This window comes from Hemitrygon akajei, chromosome 4 (genome assembly GCF_048418815.1).
Source record: "Hemitrygon akajei chromosome 4, sHemAka1.3, whole genome shotgun sequence".
Lineage (NCBI taxonomy): Eukaryota > Metazoa > Chordata > Chondrichthyes > Myliobatiformes > Dasyatidae > Hemitrygon > Hemitrygon akajei.
In genome coordinates, this window is record NC_133127.1 from 201,632,983 (window position 1) to 201,655,144 (window position 22,162).

A 22,162-nucleotide genomic window follows, 5' to 3' on the forward strand; every position below is an offset into this window, starting at 1 on the left:
GTCCAACTGTACCCCTTCTCTCCCCATTCCTCACCCTACCCCTCATACCAATGTCCGAGCTGTAACCCCTCTCTCCCCATTCCTCACCCTACCCCTCATACCAATGTCCGAGCTGTAACCCCTCTCTCCCCATTCCTCACCCTACCCCTCATACCAATGTCCGAGCTGTAACCCCTCTCTCCCCATTCCTCACCCTACCCCTCATACCAATGTCCGAGCTGTAACCCCTCTCTCCCCATTCCTCACCCTACCCCTCATACCAATGTCCGAGCTGTAACCCCTACTCTTCCCATTCCTCACCCTACCCCTCATACCAATGTCCGAGCTGTAACCCCTCTCTCCCCATTCCTCACCCTACCCCTCATACCAATGTCCGAGCTGTAACCCCTCTCTCCCCATTCCTCACCCTACCCCTCATACCAATGTCCGAGCTGTAACCCCTACTCTTCCCATTCCTCACCCTACCCCTCATACCAATGTCCGAGCTGTAACCCCTCTCTCCCCATTCCTCACCCTACCCCTCATACCAATGTCCGAGCTGTAACCCCTACTCTTCCCATTCCTCACCCTACCCCTCATACCAATGTCCGAGCTGTAACCCCTCTCTCCCCATTCCTCACCCTACCCCTCATACCAATGTCCGAGCTGTAACCCCTACTCTTCCCATTCCTCACCCTACCCCTCATACCAATGTCCTAGCTGTAACCCCTCTCTCCCCATTCCTCACCCTACCCCTCATACCAATGTCCGAGCTGTAACCCCTACTCTTCCCATTCCTCACCCTACCCCTCATACCAATGTCCAAGCTGTAACCCCTACTCTTCCCATTCCTCACCCTACCCCTCATACCAATGTCCGAGCTGTAACCCCTACTCTTCCCATTCCTCACCCTACCCCTCATACCAATGTCCGAGCTGTAACCCCTCTCTCCCCATTCCTCACCCTACCCCTCATACCAATGTCCGAGCTGTAACCCCTACTCTTCCCATTCCTCACCCTACCCCTCATACCAGTCCGAGCTGTAACCCCTCTCTCCCCATTCCTCACCCTACCCCTCATACCAATGTCCGAGCTGTAACCCCTACTCTTCCCATTCCTCACCCTACCCCTCATACCAATGTCCGAGCTGTAACCCCTACTATTCCCAGTCCTCACCCTACCCCTCATACCAATGTCCGAGCTGTAACCCCTCTCTCCCCATTCCTCACCCTACCCCTCATACCAATGTCCGAGCTGTAACCCCTACTCTTCCCATTCCTCACCCTACCCCTCATACCAATGTCCGAGCTGTAACCCCTCTCTCCCCATTCCTCACCCTACCCCTCATACCAATGTCCGAGCTGTAACCCCTACTCTTCCCATTCCTCACCCTACCCCTCATACCAGTCCGAGCTGTAACCCCTCTCTCCCCATTCCTCACCCTACCCCTCATACCAATGTCCGAGCTGTAACCCCTACTCTTCCCATTCCTCACCCTACCCCTCATACCAATGTCCGAGCTGTAACCCCTACTCTTCCCAGTCCTCACCCTACCCCTCATACCAATGTCCGAGCTGTAACCCCTCTCTCCCCATTCCTCACCCTACCCCTCATACCAATGTCCGAGCTGTAACCCCTACTCTTCCCATTCCTCACCCTACCCCATACCAATGTCCGAGCTGTAACCCCTACTCTTCCCATTCCTCACCCTACCCCTCATACCAATGTCCGAGCTGTAACCCCTCTCTCCCCATTCCTCACCCTACCCCTCATACCAATGTCCGAGCTGTAACCCCTACTCTTCCCATTCCTCACCCTACCCCTCATACCAATGTCCGAGCTGTAACCCCTCTCTCCCCATTCCTCACCCTACCCCTCATACCAATGTCCGAGCTGTAACCCCTACTCTTCCCATTCCTCACCCTACCCCTCATACCAATGTCCGAGCTGTAACCCCTCTCTCCCCATTCCTCACCCTACCCCTCATACCAATGTCCGAGCTGTAACCCCTCTCTCCCCATTCCTCACCCTACCCCTCATACCAATGTCCGAGCTGTAACCCCTACTCTTCCCATTCCTCACCCTACCCCTCATACCAATGTCCGAGCTGTAACCCCTCTCTCCCCATTCCTCACCCTACCCCTCATACCAATGTCCGAGCTGTAACCCCTACTCTTCCCATTCCTCACCCTACCCCTCATACCAATGTCCGAGCTGTAACCCCTCTCTCCCCATTCCTCACCCTACCCCTCATACCAATGTCCGAGCTGTAACCCCTACTCTTCCCATTCCTCACCCTACCCCTCATACCAATGTCTGAGCTGTAACCCCTCTCTCCCCATTCCTCACCCTACCCCTCATACCAATGTCCGAGCTGTAACCCCTCTCTCCCCATTCCTCACCCTACCCCTCATACCAATGTCCGAGCTGTAACCCCTACTCTTCCCATTCCTCACCCTACCCCTCATACCAATGTCCGAGCTGTAACCCCTCTCTCCCCATTCCTCACCCTACCCCTCATACCAGTGTCTGAGCTGTAACCCCTACTCTTCCCATTCCTCACCCTACCCCTCATACCAATGTCCGAGCTGTAACCCCTACTCTTCCCATTCCTCACCCTACCCCTCATACCAATGTCCGAGCTGTAACCCCTCTCTCCCCATTCCTCACCCTACCCCTCATACCAATGTCCGAGCTGTAACCCCTCTCTCCCCATTCCTCACCCTACCCCTCATACCAATGTCCGAGCTGTAACTCCTACTCTTCCCATTCCTCACCCTACCCCTCATACCAATGTCCGAGCTGTAACCCCTCTCTCCCCATTCCTCACCCTACCCCTCATACCAGTGTCCGAGCTGTAACCCCTCTCTCCCCATTCCTCACCCTACCCCTCATACCAATGTCCGAGCTGTAACCCCTACTCTTCCCATTCCTCACCCTACCCCTCATACCAGTCCGAGCTGTAACCCCTCTCTCCCCATTCCTCACCCTACCCCTCATACCAATGTCCGAGCTGTAACCCCTACTCTTCCCATTCCTCACCCTACCCCTCATACCAATGTCCGAGCTGTAACCCCTCTCTCCCCATTCCTCACCCTACCCCTCATACCAATGTCCGAGCTGTAACCCCTCTCTCCCCATTCCTCATCCTACCCCTCATACCAATGTCCGAGCTGTAACCCCTACTCTTCCCATTCCTCACCCTACCCCTCATACCAATGTCCGAGCTGTAACCCCTACTCTTCCCAGTCCTCACCCTACCCCTCATACCAATGTCCGAGCTGTAACCCCTCTCTCCCCATTCCTCACCCTACCCCTCATACCAATGTCCGAGCTGTAACCCCTACTCTTCCCATTCCTCACCCTACCCCATACCAATGTCCGAGCTGTAACCCCTACTCTTCCCATTCCTCACCCTACCCCTCATACCAATGTCCGAGCTGTAACCCCTCTCTCCCCATTCCTCACCCTACCCCTCATACCAATGTCCGAGCTGTAACCCCTACTCTTCCCATTCCTCACCCTACCCCTCATACCAATGTCCGAGCTGTAACCCCTCTCTCCCCGTTCCTCACCCTTCCCCTCATACCAATGTCCGAGCTGTAACCCCTACTCTTCCCATTCCTCACCCTACCCCTCATACCAATGTCCGAGCTGTAACCCCTCTCTCCCCATTCCTCACCCTACCCCTCATACCAATGTCCGAGCTGTAACCCCTCTCTCCCCATTCCTCACCCTACCCCTCATACCAATGTCCGAGCTGTAACCCCTACTCTTCCCATTCCTCACCCTACCCCTCATACCAATGTCCGAGCTGTAACCCCTCTCTCCCCATTCCTCACCCTACCCCTCATACCAATGTCCGAGCTGTAACCCCTACTCTTCCCATTCCTCACCCTACCCCTCATACCAATGTCCGAGCTGTAACCCCTCTCTCCCCATTCCTCACCCTACCCCTCATACCAATGTCCGAGCTGTAACCCCTACTCTTCCCATTCCTCACCCTACCCCTCATACCAATGTCCTAGCTGTAACCCCTCTCTCCCCATTCCTCACCCTACCCCTCATACCAATGTCCGAGCTGTAACCCCTACTCTTCCCATTCCTCACCCTACCCCTCATACCAATGTCCAAGCTGTAACCCCTACTCTTCCCATTCCTCACCCTACCCCTCATACCAATGTCCGAGCTGTAACCCCTACTCTTCCCATTCCTCACCCTACCCCTCATACCAATGTCCGAGCTGTAACCCCTCTCTCCCCATTCCTCACCCTACCCCTCATACCAATGTCCGAGCTGTAACCCCTACTCTTCCCATTCCTCACCCTACCCCTCATTCCAGTCCGAGTTGTAACCCCTCTCTCCCCATTCCTCACCCTACCCCTCATACCAATGTCCGAGCTGTAACCCCTACTCTTCCCATTCCTCACCCTACCCCTCATACCAATGTCCGAGCTGTAACCCCTACTCTTCCCAGTCCTCACCCTACCCCTCATACCAATGTCCGAGCTGTAACCCCTACTCTTCCCATTCCTCACCCTACCCCTCATACCAATGTCCTAGCTGTAACCCCTCTCTCCCCATTCCTCACCCTACCCCTCATACCAATGTCCGAGCTGTAACCCCTACTCTTCCCATTCCTCACCCTACCCCTCATACCAATGTCCGAGCTGTAACCCCTCTCTCCCCATTCCTCACCCTACCCCTCATACCAATGTCCGAGCTGTAACCCCTCTCTCCCCATTCCTCACCCTACCCCTCATACCAATGTCCGAGCTGTAACCCCTCTCTCCCCATTCCTCACCCTACCCCTCATACCAGTGTCCGAGCTGTAACCCCTCTCTCCCCATTCCTCACCCTACCCCTCATACCAATGTCCGAGCTGTAACCCCTACTCTTCCCATTCCTCACCCTACCCCTCATACCAATGTCCGAGCTGTAACCCCTCTCTCCCCATTCCTCACCCTACCCCTCATACCAATGTCCGAGCTGTAACCCCTCTCTCCCCATTCCTCACCCTACCCCTCATACCAATGTCCGAGCTGTAACCCCTACTCTTCCCATTCCTCACCCTACCCCTCATACCAATATCCGAGCTGTAACCCCTCTCTCCCCATTCCTCACCCTACCCCTCATACCAATGTCCGAGCTGTAACCCCTACTCTTCCCAATCCTCACCCTCCTCTCCTGATACCAGTGTTCCATGTTTCATTCCAATTCTTCCTAATCCTCTCCATTGTCCCAGTTTTAACTCCCACTCTCCTTAATCCTCACCCCACCCCTCGTGCCAGTGTCCGACCGTAACTCCCATTATCCCCATTCCTTATCCCACCACTCATGCCAGTGTCCGATCAGTAACCCCCCCACTCTCCCCAATCCTCTCCCACCCCTTGTACCAGTGTCTGAATCATAATCCCCAGTCTCCCCATCCCTCACCCCACCCCTTGTATCAGTGTAACAACTGTAATTCCCACTCTCCCCATTCCTACCTCATTTCTCATATTAGTGTCACAACCATAACTCCCAGTCTCCCCATTCCTCACCCCACTTCTTGTTCCAGTGATCCTATCGTAACCCTCACTCTTCCCAAAAGTCACACCACACTTTGTATCAGTGTCTGAACCGTAACCCCACTCTCCCCAATCCACTCCCCACCCGTCGTTCATATCCAAATAGTGACCCCCACTCTCCCCAATCCTCTCCCACCCCTTGTATTAGTGTCTGAATCCTAATCCCCACTCTTCCGATTCTTTACTCCACCTGTTGTATCAGTGTCCAATCATAACCCTCACCACCCCTCACACTCCCCTATCCTTGCCTCACTCTTTGTACCACTGTCTTACTCTCCCCATTCCTCACCCCACCCCATCATGCCAGTGTCCCAACTGTAACCCCCCCACACTCCTTTTTCTTCACCCCACTTTGTACCAGTGTCCCAGTTGTAACCCCTACTCTTCACTTTCCTCACCCCACTCTTCCTACCTGTGGCCCAACCATAACTCCTGCTCTCCTGATTTGTCACCCCACCCTTCATACCAGTGTCCGACTGTAACTTCCACTCTCTCCATTCCTCATCCCACCCCTTGTGCGTGACACAGTTGTAACCCCCACTCTCCCCACTCCTTACTCCCCCATCCCAGTGTCCTAACTGTAGCCCCCACTCTCCCCACTCCTTACTCCCCCATCCCAGTGTCCGAACTGTAGCCCCCACTCTCCTTTTCCCCACTCCACCCCTAGTACATCTCCCAGTTGTAACGCCACTCTCCCCCGTCCTCACCTTTTCCCTCTTACCAGTGTCATAGAAAACTTTGATCACATTACAGGCCCTTTGGCCCACAGTGCTGTGCTGAACATGTACTTAATTTAGAAATTACCTAAGGTTACCCACAGCCCTCTATTTTTCTAAGTTCCATGTACCTATTCAAGAGTCTCTTAAAAGACCCTATTGTATCCTCATTACCACCGTCACCGGCAGCCCATTCCACACACTCACCACTCTGTGCCTAAAAAAAACTTACCCCTGACATCCAAGCACCATAAAACTGTACCCACTTGTGTTAGCCATTTCAGCCCTGGGAAGAAGCCTCTGACTATCCACATAATCAATGCCTCTCATCATCTTATACACCTCTATCAGGTCACCTCTCATCCTCTGTCACTCCAAGGAGAAAAGGCCAAGTTCACTCAACCTATTCTCATAAAGCATGCTCCCCAATCCAGGCACATCCTTGTAAATCTCCTCTGCACCCTTTCTATGGTTTCTACATCCTTCCTGTAGTGAGGTGGCCAGAACTGAGCACAGTAATCCAAGTGAGGTCTGACCAGGGTTCTATATAGCTGTAACATTACCTCTTGGCTCTTGAACTCAATCCCATGGTTGATAAAGGTCAATACACCGTATGCCTTCTTAACCACACAGTCAACCAGCGCAGCAGCTTTGAGTGTCCTCTGGACTCAGACCCCAAGATCCCTCTGATCCGCATTATCAAGAGTCTTACAATTAATATATTCTGTCTTCAAATTGACCTACCAAAATGAATCACCTCACACTTATCTGGGTTTGAACTCTTTCCGCCAATCCTTAGCCCAGTTTTGCATCCTATCGATGTCCCGCTGTAACCTCTGACAGCCCTCCATACTATCCACAACACCTCCAACCTTTGTGTCACCAGCAAACTTACTAACCCATCCCTCCACTTCTTCATCCAGGTCATTTATAAAAATCACAAAGAGTAGGGGTCCCAGAACAGATCCCTGAGACACACCACTGGTCACTGACCTCCATGCAGAATATGACCCGTCTACAACCACTGTTTGCCTTCTGTGAGCAAACCAATTCTGGATCCACAAAGCAATGTCCCCTTGGATCCCATGCTTTCTTACTTTCTCAATATGCCTTACATGGGGTACCTTGTCAAATGCCTTCTTGAGATCCATATACACTACATCTACTGCTCTACCTTCATCAATGTGTTTAGTCACATCCTCAAAAAATTCAGTCAAGCTTTTAAGGCACGACCTGCCTTTGACAAAGCCATGCTGACTCTTCCTAATCGTATTATGCCTCTCCAAATGTTCATAAATCCTGTCTCTCAAGATCTTCCCCATCAACTTACCAACCACTGAAGTAACTCCCCAGTTGTAACCCCCCACTCTCCCTAATCCTCACCCGATCCCTCCAGTTCCTGTCACGACCATTGTCCGACCGTAAGTCCCACTCTCCCCAATCCTCTCCTCACTGTTCATACCAGTGTACCACTTCTTTAGCAGCTTCCCTTTGCACTCCCTCTCCTGACCCTGCTGCTGCTCCTGTATCTACTCTCTCGTTCACCCCCCCCCCCCATCACTGGCACCATCCTCCCCTGATGTCGCTGTCCCTCCTGCATTGAGGATGATGGTGAGGGAGGGGCGGCTGTTCACTGAGGTCTGTTTTTTGTTTTGGAGCATCTGCTGTTGGATCTGTTTTATAAACAGTACTGCTGGAGAGAGGTGACTGAGGCTGTGGTGGCTCAGGTTGAAGTGAAGTTGTCTCTGGGACTTGTCATCTGAGCAGAGCCGTTGCCTCTGAACCAGACGAGTGCCAGCAGAGCTGCACTGGGTAGCTACTGTAGGTATGGTCTGCAGTCACCTCTCCTTAAGTGCTGAAGTCAGACTGATGTCAACTGCAAGGCGGTTACACATATTTGCATGATGGAGAGACGTCATGTATCCTACCCACCCTGCTCGTGGACTGTTTGTACCACTCCCATCTGAGAGGAGGCTACGCAACATCCATACCAGAATTGCCAGTCTCAAAAATAGTTACTTTTCCCAAACAGTAAGGCTGATCAACACCTCCACCCATTAACCCACCCCCAACTACCACTACTTTGTAGCGATGGTGCATTACCAAAGTCTCTCCCCACGCGCGGGCTATTTGTGAGCCGGTTTGCCTGCGCCGAAAGTGGGTCGCCACATAACCCCCCCCCCCCAAAGAACTGGCAATACACCCCCCAATGTCCACAGTCTGGATCAGCCTCTGTTTGGGAGGTCTGCCTCTGCGCCTTGGTGCCTGAACCTCGACCGGCTGCGCCAAGTCCACATGGGCTGGTTTGAGTCGGTCCACCGTGAAAACTTCCTCTTTCCCCCCAATGTCCAGAACATACGTGGACCCGTTGTTGTTGATCACCTTGAACGGCCCCTCGTACGGCCGCTGTAGCGGTGCCCGGTGTGCGCCCCTTCGTACAAGTACAAACTTACAGTTCTGCAGGTCTTTGGGTACATGGGTCGGGGTCCGTCCGTGCTGTGAAGTTGATAAGGGGGGCCAGGTTGCCGAGCCTTTCGCGTAGTCTGTCCAGGACTGCTGCGGGTTCTTCCTCTTGCCCCCTTGGGGCTGGTATGAACTCTCCTGGAACGATCAGGGGTGCGCTGTACACCAACTCGGCCGACGAGGCGTGCAGATCCTCTTTGGGCGCTGTACGAATTCCAAGCAGGACCCAGGGAAGCTCGTCCACTCAGTTAGGTCCTCTCAGGCGGGCCATGAGAGCCGACTTCAAGTGACGGTGGAAGCGTTCCACTAGTCCGTTCGACTGTGGGTGGTAGGCAGTTGTGTGGTGCAGCTGCATTCCCAACAGGCTGGCCACAGCCGACCACAGGCTGGAGGTGGACTGGGCGCCTCTGTTGGAGGTAATGTGGGCCGGTACCCCAAAGCGTGCTACCCAGGTTGCAATTAGCGCTTGGGCGCAGGAATCGGCAGATGTGTCAGTGAGCAGGACCGCCTCTGGCCATCTTGAGAACCGGTCTACCATAGTTAGGAGGTACCGTGCTCCTCATGACACTGGTAGGGGCCCCACGATATCCACATGAATGTGGTCGAACTTCTGGCGGGTGAGTTCAAACTTCTGCGGCGGGGCTTTGGTGTGCCACTGCACCTTGGCTGTTTCGCACCGCGTGCACGTTCTGGCTCATTCGCTGACCTGCTTGCAAAGTCAGTGCCACACGAACTTGCTGGACCAGCCGGACGGTTGTCCTGATAGATGGGTGCGCTAAACCGTGTATGGAGTCGAAAACTCGTCACCTCCAGGCTGCCGGGACGATGGGGTGAGATTGGCCAGTAGCCACGTCGCACAGGAGGGTCCTCTCATCCTGGGCCTACGAGGAAGTCTTGCAGCTGCAAACCCGAGACTGCGGTCCTGTAGCTGGGCATCTCGTCGTCTGCCTGCTGTGCCTCCGCCAGTGCTGCATAGTCCACCCCCAGGGACAGGGCCTGGATAGCTGGTCTGGAGAGTACGTCCGCCACGACGTTGTCCTTTCCCGAGACATGCTGGATGTCCGTCGTGTGCTCGGAGATGTAGGACAGATGTTGCTGCTGGCGAGCCGACCAGGGATCGGACACCTTCGTGAACGCGAAGGTCAACGGTTTGTAGTCATTGAACACAGTAAACGGCCTGCCTTCTAAGAAGTACCTGAAATGCCAGATTGCCAGATACAGTGCCAACAGCTCCCGGTCGAAGGCACTGTAGTTGAGTTCAGGTGGTTGTAGGTGCTTGCTGAAGAACGCCAGGGGTTGCCAGCGCCCCTCGATGAGCTGCTCCAGCACCCCACTGACTGCTGTGTCGGATGCGTCCACTGTGAGGGCGGTCGGAACGTCTGTTCTGGGGTGCACCAGCATCACGGCATCTGCCAAGGCTTCCTTGGCTTTAACGAAAGTGGCCGCGGCCTCCTCGTCCCAAGTAATGTCCTTGCCTTTACCCGACATCAGGGTGTACAAAGGGCACATGATACAGGCTGTTGAGGGGAGGAAACGGTGGTAGAAGTTCACCATACCAATGAACTCCTGCAGGCCTTTGACTGTGTTGGGCTGGGCAAAGTGGCGGATCGCGTCTACCTTGGCGGGCAGAGGTGTTGCCCCATCTTTGGTAATTCTGTGGCCCAGGAAGTCGATGAGGTCGAGACCGAACTGGCATTTGGCTGGGTTGATCGTGAGGCCAAAATCACTCAGGCGGGAGTAGAGCTGGCCGAGGTGGGACAGATGCTCCTAACGACTATTGCTGGCTATAAGGATGTCGTCCAAATAGATGAACGCAAAGTCCAGGTCGCGTCCCACCGCATCCATTAGCTGCTGGAACGTCTGTGTGGCATTCTTCAGGCCGAACGGCATTCGGAGGAATTCGAGCAGGCCGAACGGGGTGATGAGTGCTGTTTTGGGGATGTCTTCAGGGTGTACTGGGATTTGACGGTATCCCCGGACGAGGTCTACTTTGGAAAAGATTCTTGCCCCGTGCAGGTTTGCTGCAAAGTTCTGTATGTGCGGCATGGGGTAGCAGTCTGGGGTTGTAGCCTCGATCAGTCTGCGGTAGTCGCCGCATGGTCTCCAACCCCCGGCTGCTTTGGGCACCATGTGCAGGGAGGAGGCCCATGGGCTGTCGGATCTCCGTACGATCCCCAATTCCTCCATCCTCCTGAACTCCTTCGCCAGGCGGAGCTTTTCCGTGGGGAGCCTTCGTGCGTGGGCGTGGAGGGGTGGTCCCTGGGTCAGGATGTGGTGCTGTACTCCGTGTCTGGGCATGGCCACCATGAACTGCGGTGCCAGAATCGATGGAAAGTCTGCCAGGATTCTGCTGAATTCGTTGTCCAACAGCCTGATGGAGTCCAGGTGTGGGGCCGGCAACTTGGCTTCACCCAGGGAGAACGTCTGGAAAGTCTCGGCATGTACCAGTCTTTTCCCTTGCAAGTCGGCCAGCAGGCTGTGAGCTCGCAAGAAGTCCACCCCCAGGAGTGGTTGGGCCACGGCGGCCAGTGTGAAGTCCCATGTGAACTGGCTGGCGCCGAACTGCAGCTGCACTGTGCGGGTGCTGTAGGTCCGTATTGTGCTGCCGTTTGCGGCCCTCGGGGTGGGTCCTGGCTTCCTGTTGCGGGTGTCATACCCCGTTGGGGGTAAGACGCTGATTTCTACTCTGGTGTCGACCAAGAAGCGGCATCCCAGCTGTTTGTCCCAGACATACAAGAAAGAGGCTGTCCTGGTGGCCAGCCGCCATAGCCATTAGCGGCAGCTGGCCCTGGCCCTGTCCCTTGCAGGGAGGGCGACAACGGCGGGCTTCTGTGCCCCACCGCTGGTGGTAGAAACACCACTGTTCATTGGCCTCCTCACTCCTGCCTCTGTGTTGTGTGTGCCCCCCTGCCGGGCCTGGTCTGGTCTGCTGTTGGGCGTGTGGCCTGGTAATCTGACCGATGGATGTCACGCTCTCCCTCTCGGCTTTCCACAGCACGTCTGCCCAGGCCGCCACCTTCCGGGGGTCACTAAAATCTGCGTTGGCCAGCAGTAGATGTATGTCCTCGGGCAGTTGCTCTAGGAACGCTTGCTCAAACATGAGGTAGGGCTTGTGTCCGTCAGCTAGGGCCAGCATCTCATTCATTAATGCTGACAGCGGCCTGTCTCCCAAACTGTCCAGGTGCAGCAGGCGGGCACCTCGCTTATGCCGTGAGAGGCCAAAGGTCCCAATGAGCAGTGCTTTGAATGCTTCATATTTGCCTTCTTCCAGGGGCAACTGTATGAAATCCGCAACCTGGGCGGCTGTCTCCTGATCAAGGGCGCTCACCACGTAATAGTAACGCGTGGAATCAGAAGAGATCTGCCGAATCTGGAACTGGGCTTCTGCTTGGCTAAACCACATGTGTGGTCGCAGCATCCAGAAAGTCGGCAGTTTTAGCGAAACTGCGTGAACAGATGAAGAGTCGGTCATCTTTGGTCCAAATCCCGTTCGGACTGTCGGGGTCACCAATGTAGCAACGTACTACATACAGAGCTAGAAACAATGACACGCAGTTGGTAAGTCGTTTCGAGACTAGTTCATTCAAACTTCGCAGCGCTGGCTTTTAATCCCTAGCTCCCGCCCTCTCCGGGCAGAAAAAACGTCAGAGGTGCATTACCAAAGTCTCTCCCCACGCGCGGGCTATTTGTGAGCTGGTTCGCCTGTGCAGAAAGTGGGTCGCCACAACTTTATCATTTCCTGTCAGAGTGACCTTATGTAGACACTCCTGTACCTAGCATCATCTTATAGGCATACAATCAGTCTGTGTATATAAGCTATCTTATATCTTACGTATTTATATTTATTGTGTTGTTTTTAATGTTGTTCTGTATTTTGTCGTCACGTTTTCTGATGCTGCATCGGATCTGGAGTAACAATTATTTAATTATCCTTTGCACTTCTGTACAGGAAATGACATTAAGCAATCTTGAATCTTTTCTTGTTCTGAGGAAGTAAGGCTGTCAAATCCCAGTGCTTACACCCTATCACAATCCGATTGATCATCGCTGCTTAGATGACATGAAGTATATTGTTTTGTGTAATGAATTGATCTATATGAAGAGTATTAGACAAGCTTTTTCATTGTACCTTGATTCTGTACAACCTGGAGGCAGCCCACACGTGACATCACACATTCTGACGGTCACAATTATTTTATTGTTGTCACATTACTGTTACATACCCCGTGACCAGGTTACCGAACCAGCAGAAATGGAATACACATTGGAGTCTGGTATTACTGTAACTAATGGTGTTTATTAGTAAACTAAGTAATACAGTATTATAAAATGCAAATATATGAAACAGGTTAGCAATGATATATACAGAAGTGTGGAAATAGGAATCAAAACCAAGCTCTTTCAAAGTCTAGGGGTAAATGGATAGTCTTACGATGGTGTAGAGTTCAGTTCAGTTTAGTTTAGTCGAGGTAGTTGCTGGAGTAACGTTGGAGAGAGAGAGAGAGAGGGAGAGGTGATGCCATTGCCATCAATCTTCCTGTTGTCTTCCTGTTGCAGTCACCGACTGTGACCGTACCAGATACGACCGTTCTTCAGTGGTAGGCCTATCACCCAGGCAAGGGTGGACACACAAACAAGCCCCCACCAGTTGCACCTTCACACACTGTGAGCCTCTGATTGCTTCCCCCGAATCGATCCTCCAAACCTCCACCTTCACGTGGATGCACAACACCCTTTCAGTGTCCTGTGGTGTGTCTGCTTGTGTCTTCGCAGACCTGCTTTTTGTCTTCCTTTGCATGGCACCTGCCGTCCATCAGGCCGTCCATCACCTGCTCCCGCCTTGCTGTCTCAGCAAGAATCCTCACAAGCAGGCAAAGAAAGTGTCCTTGGAGTAAAGGTAAACAATCAGCCAAGGAGCCATAATATTAAATCATGTCTCTCTCTCTCTCATCTGCAGCAGGATGCCTCCCCCCTCCTCTTCCCTCTCTCTCATTAGTATCATAGTTCACAGGGTGGTCAACTCTGGACCCTATCTCAGCCTGGTTTGCTCATCACACTACATTGTGGTGGAATTCCAATTCCATCCAGGCATTAATAAGAACAAGAATGATCCTCAGATGAAAGTACACAATTCAACAAAAACAAGTCAGAGCAATGTCAGAATCACATTGATCATTACGGATTTATAAGATGTAAAGTTTACTATTTTGTATCAGCAGTACTGTAAATTCTGACATGCTCACTGGGGCCCTCTGGAAATACTGACACACTCCTCGCAATCCCTGGGAAACGCTGAGAACGCAATGCTGACTGCCCTTTCAGCACCACCCATTGTCACATACTTCTGCCAGTCACCGTGTCCTCTCCCAGTATTGTAAACAGACATTTAGCGTTTTCGGATAGTAGGCCATGCAGGAAAAGGTTATTGCTGAAATGTGGGAGCGGCCAGTGTTAGGCCACGCATTCTGTAAGCGCTGAGTCAGAGGGTGGGAAGCTGATGCTCCCTGTAGGCGAGTCAGAACCTGGAGTTTCTCTTGCTGTCCGAGCCCCTGGATTGCCGTTTTTTGCAGCACAACGTGGCAAACAGAACAGACTTGAGCATCAGTCACCTACGCTCTCACCTGCTGCATCTCCTTCCTGGTCTGTGTGTGCATCCATACATCTCTTTAGGCTGTTTGTATCACCTCTTCTCTACTTGCTTTTTGCTATCTGGTTCCCCAAAATCTGGGTGTTATGAAATTATCATGGAACATGAGAGGCTGTAATCCAGATCTAGTTAATTTGGAATTTTGTGTCTCCCATTTGGATCGTTACCCTGCGCACTGTCAGTGACTGATTCTCAGCTCATTCCCCTTTGGGTTGTTTCCCCTTCAGACCTTTTCCCTGCAGACTATCAGTGAATGGGATTCTCAGCTCATTCCCCCCTTCAGACCGTTTCCCCGCGCACTGTCGCTGACTGATTCTTAGCTCATTCTCCTTTAGACTGTTGCTCAGTGCTCTGTCAGAAACTGTGATTATCAGTTCATTCTCTTATGGACTGCTGCCCTATGCACTGTGTGGGTCACTGTGATTCTCAGCTCATTGTCCTTTGTACTGTTGCCCTGCGCACTGTGGGTCACTGTGATTCTCAGCTCGTTGTCCTTTGTACCGTTGCCCTGCGCACTGTGGGTCACTGTGATTCTCAGCTCGTTGTCCTTTGTACCGTTGCCCTGCGCACTGTGGGTCACTGTGATTCTCAGCTCGTTGTCCTTTGTACCGTTGCCCTGCGCACTGTGGGTCACTGTGATTCTCAGCTCGTTGTCCTTTGTACCGTTGCCCTGCGCACTGTGGGTCACTGTGATTCTCAGCTCGTTGTCCTTTGTACCGTTGCCCTGCGCACTGTGGGTCACTGTGATTCTCAGCTCGTTGTCCTTTGTACCGTTGCCCTGCGCACTGTGGGTCACTGTGATTCTCAGCTCGTTGTCCTTTGTACCGTTGCCCTGCGCACTGTGGGTCACTGTGATTCTCAGCTCGTTGTCCTTTGTACCGTTGCCCTGCGCACTGTGGGTCACTGTGATTCTCAGCTCGTTGTCCTTTGTACCGTTGCCCTGCGCACTGTGGGTCACTGTGATTCTCAGCTCGTTGTCCTTTGTACCGTTGCCCTGCGCACTGTGGGTCACTGTGATTCTCAGCTCGTTGTCCTTTGTACCGTTGCCCTGCGCACTGTGGGTCACTGTGATTCTCAGCTCGTTGTCCTTTGTACCGTTGCCCTGCGCACTGTGGGTCACTGTGATTCTCAGCTCGTTGTCCTTTGTACCGTTGCCCTGCGCACTGTGGGTCACTGTGATTCTCAGCTCGTTGTCCTTTGTACCGTTGCCCTGCGCACTGTGGGTCACTGTGATTCTCAGCTCGTTGTCCTTTGTACCGTTGCCCTGCGCACTGTGGGTCACTGTGATTCTCAGCTCGTTGTCCTTTGTACCGTTGCCCTGCGCACTGTGGGTCACTGTGATTCTCAGCTCGTTGTCCTTTGTACCGTTGCCCTGCGCACTGTGGGTCACTGTGATTCTCAGCTCGTTGTCCTTTGTACCGTTGCCCTGCGCACTGTGGGTCACTGTGATTCTCAGCTCGTTGTCCTTTGTACCGTTGCCCTGCGCACTGTGGGTCACTGTGGTTCTCAGCTCGTTGTCCTTTGTACCGTTGCCCTGCGCACTGTGGGTCACTGTGATTCTCAGCTCGTTGTCCTTTGTACCGTTGCCCTGCGCACTGTGGGTCACTGTGATTCTCAGCTCGTTGTCCTTTGTACCGTTGCCCTGCGCACTGTGGGTCACTGTGATTCTCAGCTCGTTGTCCTTTGTACCGTTGCCCTGCGCACTGTGGGTCACTGTGATTCTCAGCTCGTTGTCCTTTGTACCGTTGCCCTGCGCACTGTGGGTCACTGTGATTCTCAGCTCGTTGTCCTTTGTACCGTTGCCCTGCGCACTGTGGGTCACTGTGATTCTCAGCTCGTTGTTCTTTGTACCGTTGCTCTGCGCACTGTGGGTCACTGTGATTCTCAGCTCGTTGTCCTTTGTACTGTAGACTGGCGCAATGTCAATGGCTGATTCTCAGCTCATTCGCCTTTGGATTGTTATCTGCACAAAGTCAGTGACTGGTTCTCTGCTCATTCTCCTTTATACAGTTTCACCGGGAACTGGCAATGACTGTGATTCTCCGCTAATTTTTCTTTGGACTGTTGTCCCACGGACTGTCAGTGTCTGTGAATCTCATTTCATACTGCTTGGGACCGTGTCCCTGCACATTGTTGGTGATTGTGATTTTCAGCTCATTCCACTTTGGACTGTCGACTAGTATAATGTCAGTGACTGTGATTTTCTGCTAATTTTCCTATGGTCTGTCTCCCTGCCCACTGCCAGTGTCTGTGATTCTCAGCTCATTCCCCTCTGGGCTGTTGCCCTGTTCACTGTCACTGACTGTGATTTTCATCTCATTCCTCTTTGGGTCATTGCATTCTCAGCTGATTATCCCTTGGACTGTCACCCCGGGAACTGTCAGTGACTAAATTATCCCCATTTAGATAATAGTCCACACTATTATTCCTTTTACCAAAATGCATTATCATACTTATCTCAACACTGTATTCCATTTGCCACTTTTTTGCCCATTCTTCCAATTTGTCTAAGTCCCACTACAATCACATTGCTTCCTCAGCACTACCTACCCCTCCACCTATCTTTGTATCATCTCCAATCTTTGCCACAAAGCCATCAATTTCATTTTCTAAATCACTGACAAACAATGTGAAAAGTAGCGGTCCCACTACTGACCCTCGAGGAACATCACTGGTCACCGACCAGAAAAGGCCTCTTTATTTCCACTCACTGCCTCGCCTGTCAGTCATTGCTCTCTCCATGTCAGTATCTTTCCTGCAACGTCATAGGATTTTATCTTGTTAAGCAGCTTCATATATGGCACCTTATCAAACACCTTCTGAAAATCCAAGTAAATGACATTCACTGCCTCTGCTTTGTCAACCCCGCTTGTTAACCATATAACAATCACAGCACGGAAACAGGCCATTCCGGCCCTCCTAGTCCGTGCCGAACTCTTAATCTCACCTAGTCCCACCTACCCGCACTCAGCCCATAACTCTCCACTCCTTTCCTGTCCATATACCTATCCAATTTTACCTTAAATGACACAACTGAACTGGCCTCTACTACTTCTACAGGTAGCTCATTCCACACAGCTATCACTCTCTGAGTAAAGAAATGCCCCCTCGTGTTTCCCTTAAACTTTTGCCCCCAACTCTCAAATCATGTCCTCTCGTTTGAATCTCCCCTACTCTCAATGGAAACAGCCTATTCACGTCAACTCTATCTACCCCTCTCAAAATTTTAAATACCTCGATCAAATCCCCCCTCAACCTTCTACACTCCAATGAATAGAGACCTAACTTCTTCAACCTTTCTCTGTAACTTAAGTGCTGAAACCCAGGTAACATCCTAGTAAATCGTCTCTGCACTCTCTCTAATTTATTGATATCTTTCCTATAATTCGGTGACCAGAACTATACACAATATTCCAAATTTGGCCTTACCAATGCCTTGTACAATTTTAACATTACATCCCAACTTCTGTACTCAATGCTCTGATTTATAAAGGCCAGCGTTTCAAAAGCCTTCTTCACCACCCTATCTACATGAGACTCCACCTTCAGGGAACTATGCACTGTTATTCCTAGATCTCTCTGTTCCACTGCATTCCTCAATGCCCTACCATTTACCCTGTATGTTCTATTTGGATTATTCCTGCCAAAATGTAGAACCTCACACTTCGCAGCATTAAACTCCATCTGCCAACGTTCAGCCCATTCTTCTAACCAGCATAAATCTCCCTGCAAGCTTTGAAAACCCACCTCATTATCCACAACACCTCCTACCTTAGTATCATCAGCATACTTACTAATCCAATTTACCACCCCATCATCCAGATCATTTATGTATATTACAAACAACATTGGGCCCAAAACAGATCCCTGAGGCACCCCACTAGTCACCGGCCTCCATCCCGATAAACAATTATCCACCACTACTCTCTGGCATCTCCCATCTAGCCACTGTTGAATCCATTTTATTACTCCAGCATTAATACCTAATGACTGAACCTTCTTAACTAACCTTCCATGTGGAACTTTACTTGCTCGAAGAACTCTAACAGATTTGGCAGACAAGAAACCACCACACAGTTTCTACAAGTCCTCAGGGTCCTGATAGACTCATCATCCCATGCTGGTGGCAGAAGGGAATACCCCCGCTATGGACTTCCATGGCGCCGCCCGACTCAGCCTCGCAGCACACATTAAAAGCTCCGTCGAACCCAGCCTTGCAAACACAGCACACACTGAAAGTGACCTGACTGCAGTGGACTCCGAGTCCGTCGAACCTCTGAGCCTCTGACCATCCCCTCCAGCACAGCTTCTCCGAGTTCCATCCTCTGCCGAGCGTATTAAGATGCCCCCGCCAACAGCCACCGGCACCGCGACCCTGAGGACTGGGGGCCTGTTCTTCTCAGCAGAGACCCGGACCTCACAGCAGCAGCAGCAACGAAGAGGGCCTTCCTTGAGATTTCCAGATGTTTCTCCATGTTTCGTGCTCCCACATCTGTTTTTCATTAGATTAGGATTGCGCACGGCTCCCAGCTTAACAAATAACATATCAGCTCTGGAATGGCCGCTGCAAGCTGCGTCACGCCGCCATCTTGTTTATAGGAAAGATGTCAACAAAATAGAGAGAGTACAGAGAAGATTTACTAGAATGTTATCTGGGTTTCAGCACCTCAGTTTCAGAGAAAGGTTGAACAAGTTAGGTCTTTATTCTTTGGAGCATAGAAGGTTGAGGGGGGACTTGATAGAGGTATTTAAAATTATGAGGGGGTTAGATAGAGTTGACGTGGATAGGCTTTTTCCATTGAGAGTAGAGGGGTTCAAATAAGAGGATATGAGTTGAGAGTTAGGAGGCAAAAGTTTAGGGGTAACACGAGGGGGAATTTCTTTACTCAGAGAGTGGTAGCTGTGTGGAATGAGCTTCCAGTAGAAGTGGTAGAGGCAGGTTCAATTTTGTCATTTAAAGTAAAATTGGATAGGTATATGGACAGGAAAGGAATGGAGGGTTATTGGCTGAGTGCAGGTCGGTGGGACTAGGTGAGAGTAAGCATTCGGCACGGACTAGAAGGGCCGAGATGGCCTGTTTCCGTGCTGTAATTGTTATATGGTTATATGGTAGACCTCAATGCACTCTGTATTCTTATCTGTATGGACAGTTTGCAAGACGAACTTTTCATTGTATTTGGTGCCTTTAACAATAATAAACTCTTCCTCCGGGCAAAGGTGACAATCAGATCAACCCTGATTTGGATTGTTCTCTCTGGAGAGGTGGAGACTGTGGGGAGATCTGATAGAGGTTTATGAGAGACAGACAATATCTTTTTCCAAGGGTTGAAATGTCTAATACCAGAGGGAATGCATTTAAGCTAAGGAGTAATTTCAAAGGAGATGCAACGGGCAAGTATTTTTACACATAGAATGGTGGGTGACTGGAATGCACTGCCTGAGATGGTGGTAGATACAGATACATCAGGGATTTTTAAGAGATGGGCTGGAGTCCAGTGTGTTATGAGGGTTTGAGGATCATTGGAAGAACAAAGGTCAGTAAGCCCCCTCTGCAGCTGTTTCCAGTCTGTTTGAGAGTGTGTCTGTGTTCCTGTCACTCCCACCCTTTCCCTCTTGCTTCCCTTAGCCAATATGGGAACCATTTTATACTTGGAACTCAGGAGAGGATTTGGGACTTGGGGGTGTCCCTGTACTGACCCACTGTTCTCTGGATTCTTTGTGTCCCTAGCAGACATAAACAATGAGCGACGGGATCATGGGGAAAGCTGCCACGATGGAGATCACTATACACAGCAACGGTGACAGTGCCCAGCTGCCAGAGGATGACAGCCTGGAGCAGGTAAGTGCAGCGATGCCCCAGTTCGGATGTAGGCTGGTGATGGGGAACAGGTAATGGTCACTCATCGTGTTAGGCAGGAACGTCCCAGACCAGATATGGAATGGTGTTGGGGAACAAGTCATGACTCCTTAACGTGATTGCAAATGCATGCCAGCACGATGTGGAATGGTGTTGGCGATGAGGCCACAAGATCTTTGTTTTTGTCCAAAACTTTACTCATACACTTTCCCAGTTAAAGAACCAACTTGCTCCACACTCATTACCTCCCTATGGAGGAGCACAGTGTTAATATCCAGGCATTGTGTACGCTGTGGATGTCACCGTGTCAAAGTCAAGGCTATTGTCCGATGCATGAGTACAAGTGCACACAGGTACAATGAAAAACATGCAGAAGTATTGCAGGGGCAGAGTGTTCGATAAACGCCATTCACAGGAAAAACATAAACAAAAATTATGCATACATTTGGCCCTCCTTATCCACGAGGGATTGGTTCCGGGACCCCTCGCGGATGCTCAAGTCCCTTATTCAGCCTGTCTCAATGCGGTGAACCTTAGGACTCAGCGGATTCCCAGACCTTATTTAACCTGTCTCAGTGCGCTGGACATAAGGACTCGGCGTCAGAGCTCTGAATCTGCAGTGTTTCTGCTCAAAAAAGTAATTACGTTCACGATTGAAAATGAAGTGGAAATAATAAAGTGATCGGAAAGAGGTGAAACACCATCGGTCATTGGAAACACATTACACTACGTCAGTCAACGATCGGAACAATTTTAAAGGATAAAGTGAGAAAAGCTCTGCCCCAATGAAAGCTGTATTTATTACTAAGCAACGCAGTGGTTTAATTATTGGGTTTTGGGGCTTTGGGTTTTTGATCCTCCACATCAATGCGGCACGGTGGAGAGCGCACTCGGAAGTGGTCTGTCGATGGATTGAACTGGAGCCTGGCGCTGAAGCATACGTTTTTAAGTGTTTTATGTGCATAGAAAGGTAAATTATATATTATATACTAAGACAAACGTTTGACTAACTGACGCTAAATAATACTGGATGTACCTGTTCCAGACAGACATGCATACTTTATTGATCCCGAGGGAAATTGGGTTTCATTACAGCCGCAACAACCAAGAATAGTGAAAAAATATAACAATATAAAACCATAAATAATTAAATAATAATAAGTTAATCATGCCAAGTGGAAATAAGTCCAGGACCAGCCTATTGGCTGGTAAAGTTTGATGGCCACAGGTAGGAATGACTTCCTATGACTTACTTAGTAAGAGAACTTCCGATTTTTTTTCGATCCTGATCCACGATAATCCATGGATTGGGAACAAGAAGGCAGCAGGAGAGTACCTGAGGATTTCCAGCAGGAAGACATTTTGAGTTCTTGGGTGAAGAGAGAAGCCAGACTGCGCAGGCGCGTGACATCAGCCAGTTGAGCGCGAACAGTTTAAAAAGGGCAAGGAATCTGCAGAAGTTTTTGATTCGGATCAAGAAGGCAGCGGAAGAGCACCTAAGGATTTCCAGCGGGAAGACATTTTGAGTTCTCGGGGGAAGAGAGAGGCCAGACTGTGCAGGCGCATTAAGTCAGCCAGTTGAGTGCGAACAATTTTTAAAAAAGGCAGCCATATCCAGCGGGCAGAGTTGGGAGCGGGCAGTGGAGTGAGAGGGCTTTGGCTCCACGGGCTTCGGCGGTAATGGGACGAGGTGAGGCAGTTGTTGATTGCAAAAGGAGGTAGTATGTGTGTGAGGCCTGTTTTCTGTGGTCGGTGTCAGATGTGGGAGGTCCTGCAGTCTCCCAGCGTCCTGGACGGCCACATCTGCACCCGGTGCATTGAGACGTAACTCCTAAGGGACCGTGTTAGGGAACTGGAGCTGCAGCTCGATGACCTTCGTCTGGTCAGGGAGAGTGAAGAGGTGATAGAGAGGAGTTACAGGCAGGTGGTC

At 51.2% G+C, this 22,162-nt stretch overlaps 1 protein-coding gene across 11 annotated transcripts in view; it reads left to right on the forward strand.

Annotated features, from left to right (window-relative positions):
- LOC140727138 (arfaptin-2-like) overlaps window positions 1-22,162 on the forward strand; it is a 142,256-nt gene that overhangs the window by 14,953 nt on the left and 105,141 nt on the right. For 4 of the 11 annotated variants that reach the window (XM_073044433.1, XM_073044444.1, XM_073044440.1 and 1 more), the window contains exon 2: window positions 20,104-20,214. In XM_073044433.1, coding sequence (XP_072900534.1) covers window positions 20,116-20,214 — 99 coding nt within the window. In that variant the 5' untranslated portion in view covers window positions 20,104-20,115. Of the gene's footprint in view, window positions 1-11,999; window positions 12,287-14,348; window positions 14,369-20,103; window positions 20,215-22,162 lie in introns of those variants that run through there. The other 7 variants (XM_073044434.1, XM_073044442.1, XM_073044438.1 and 4 more) reach the window with 4 other exon arrangements.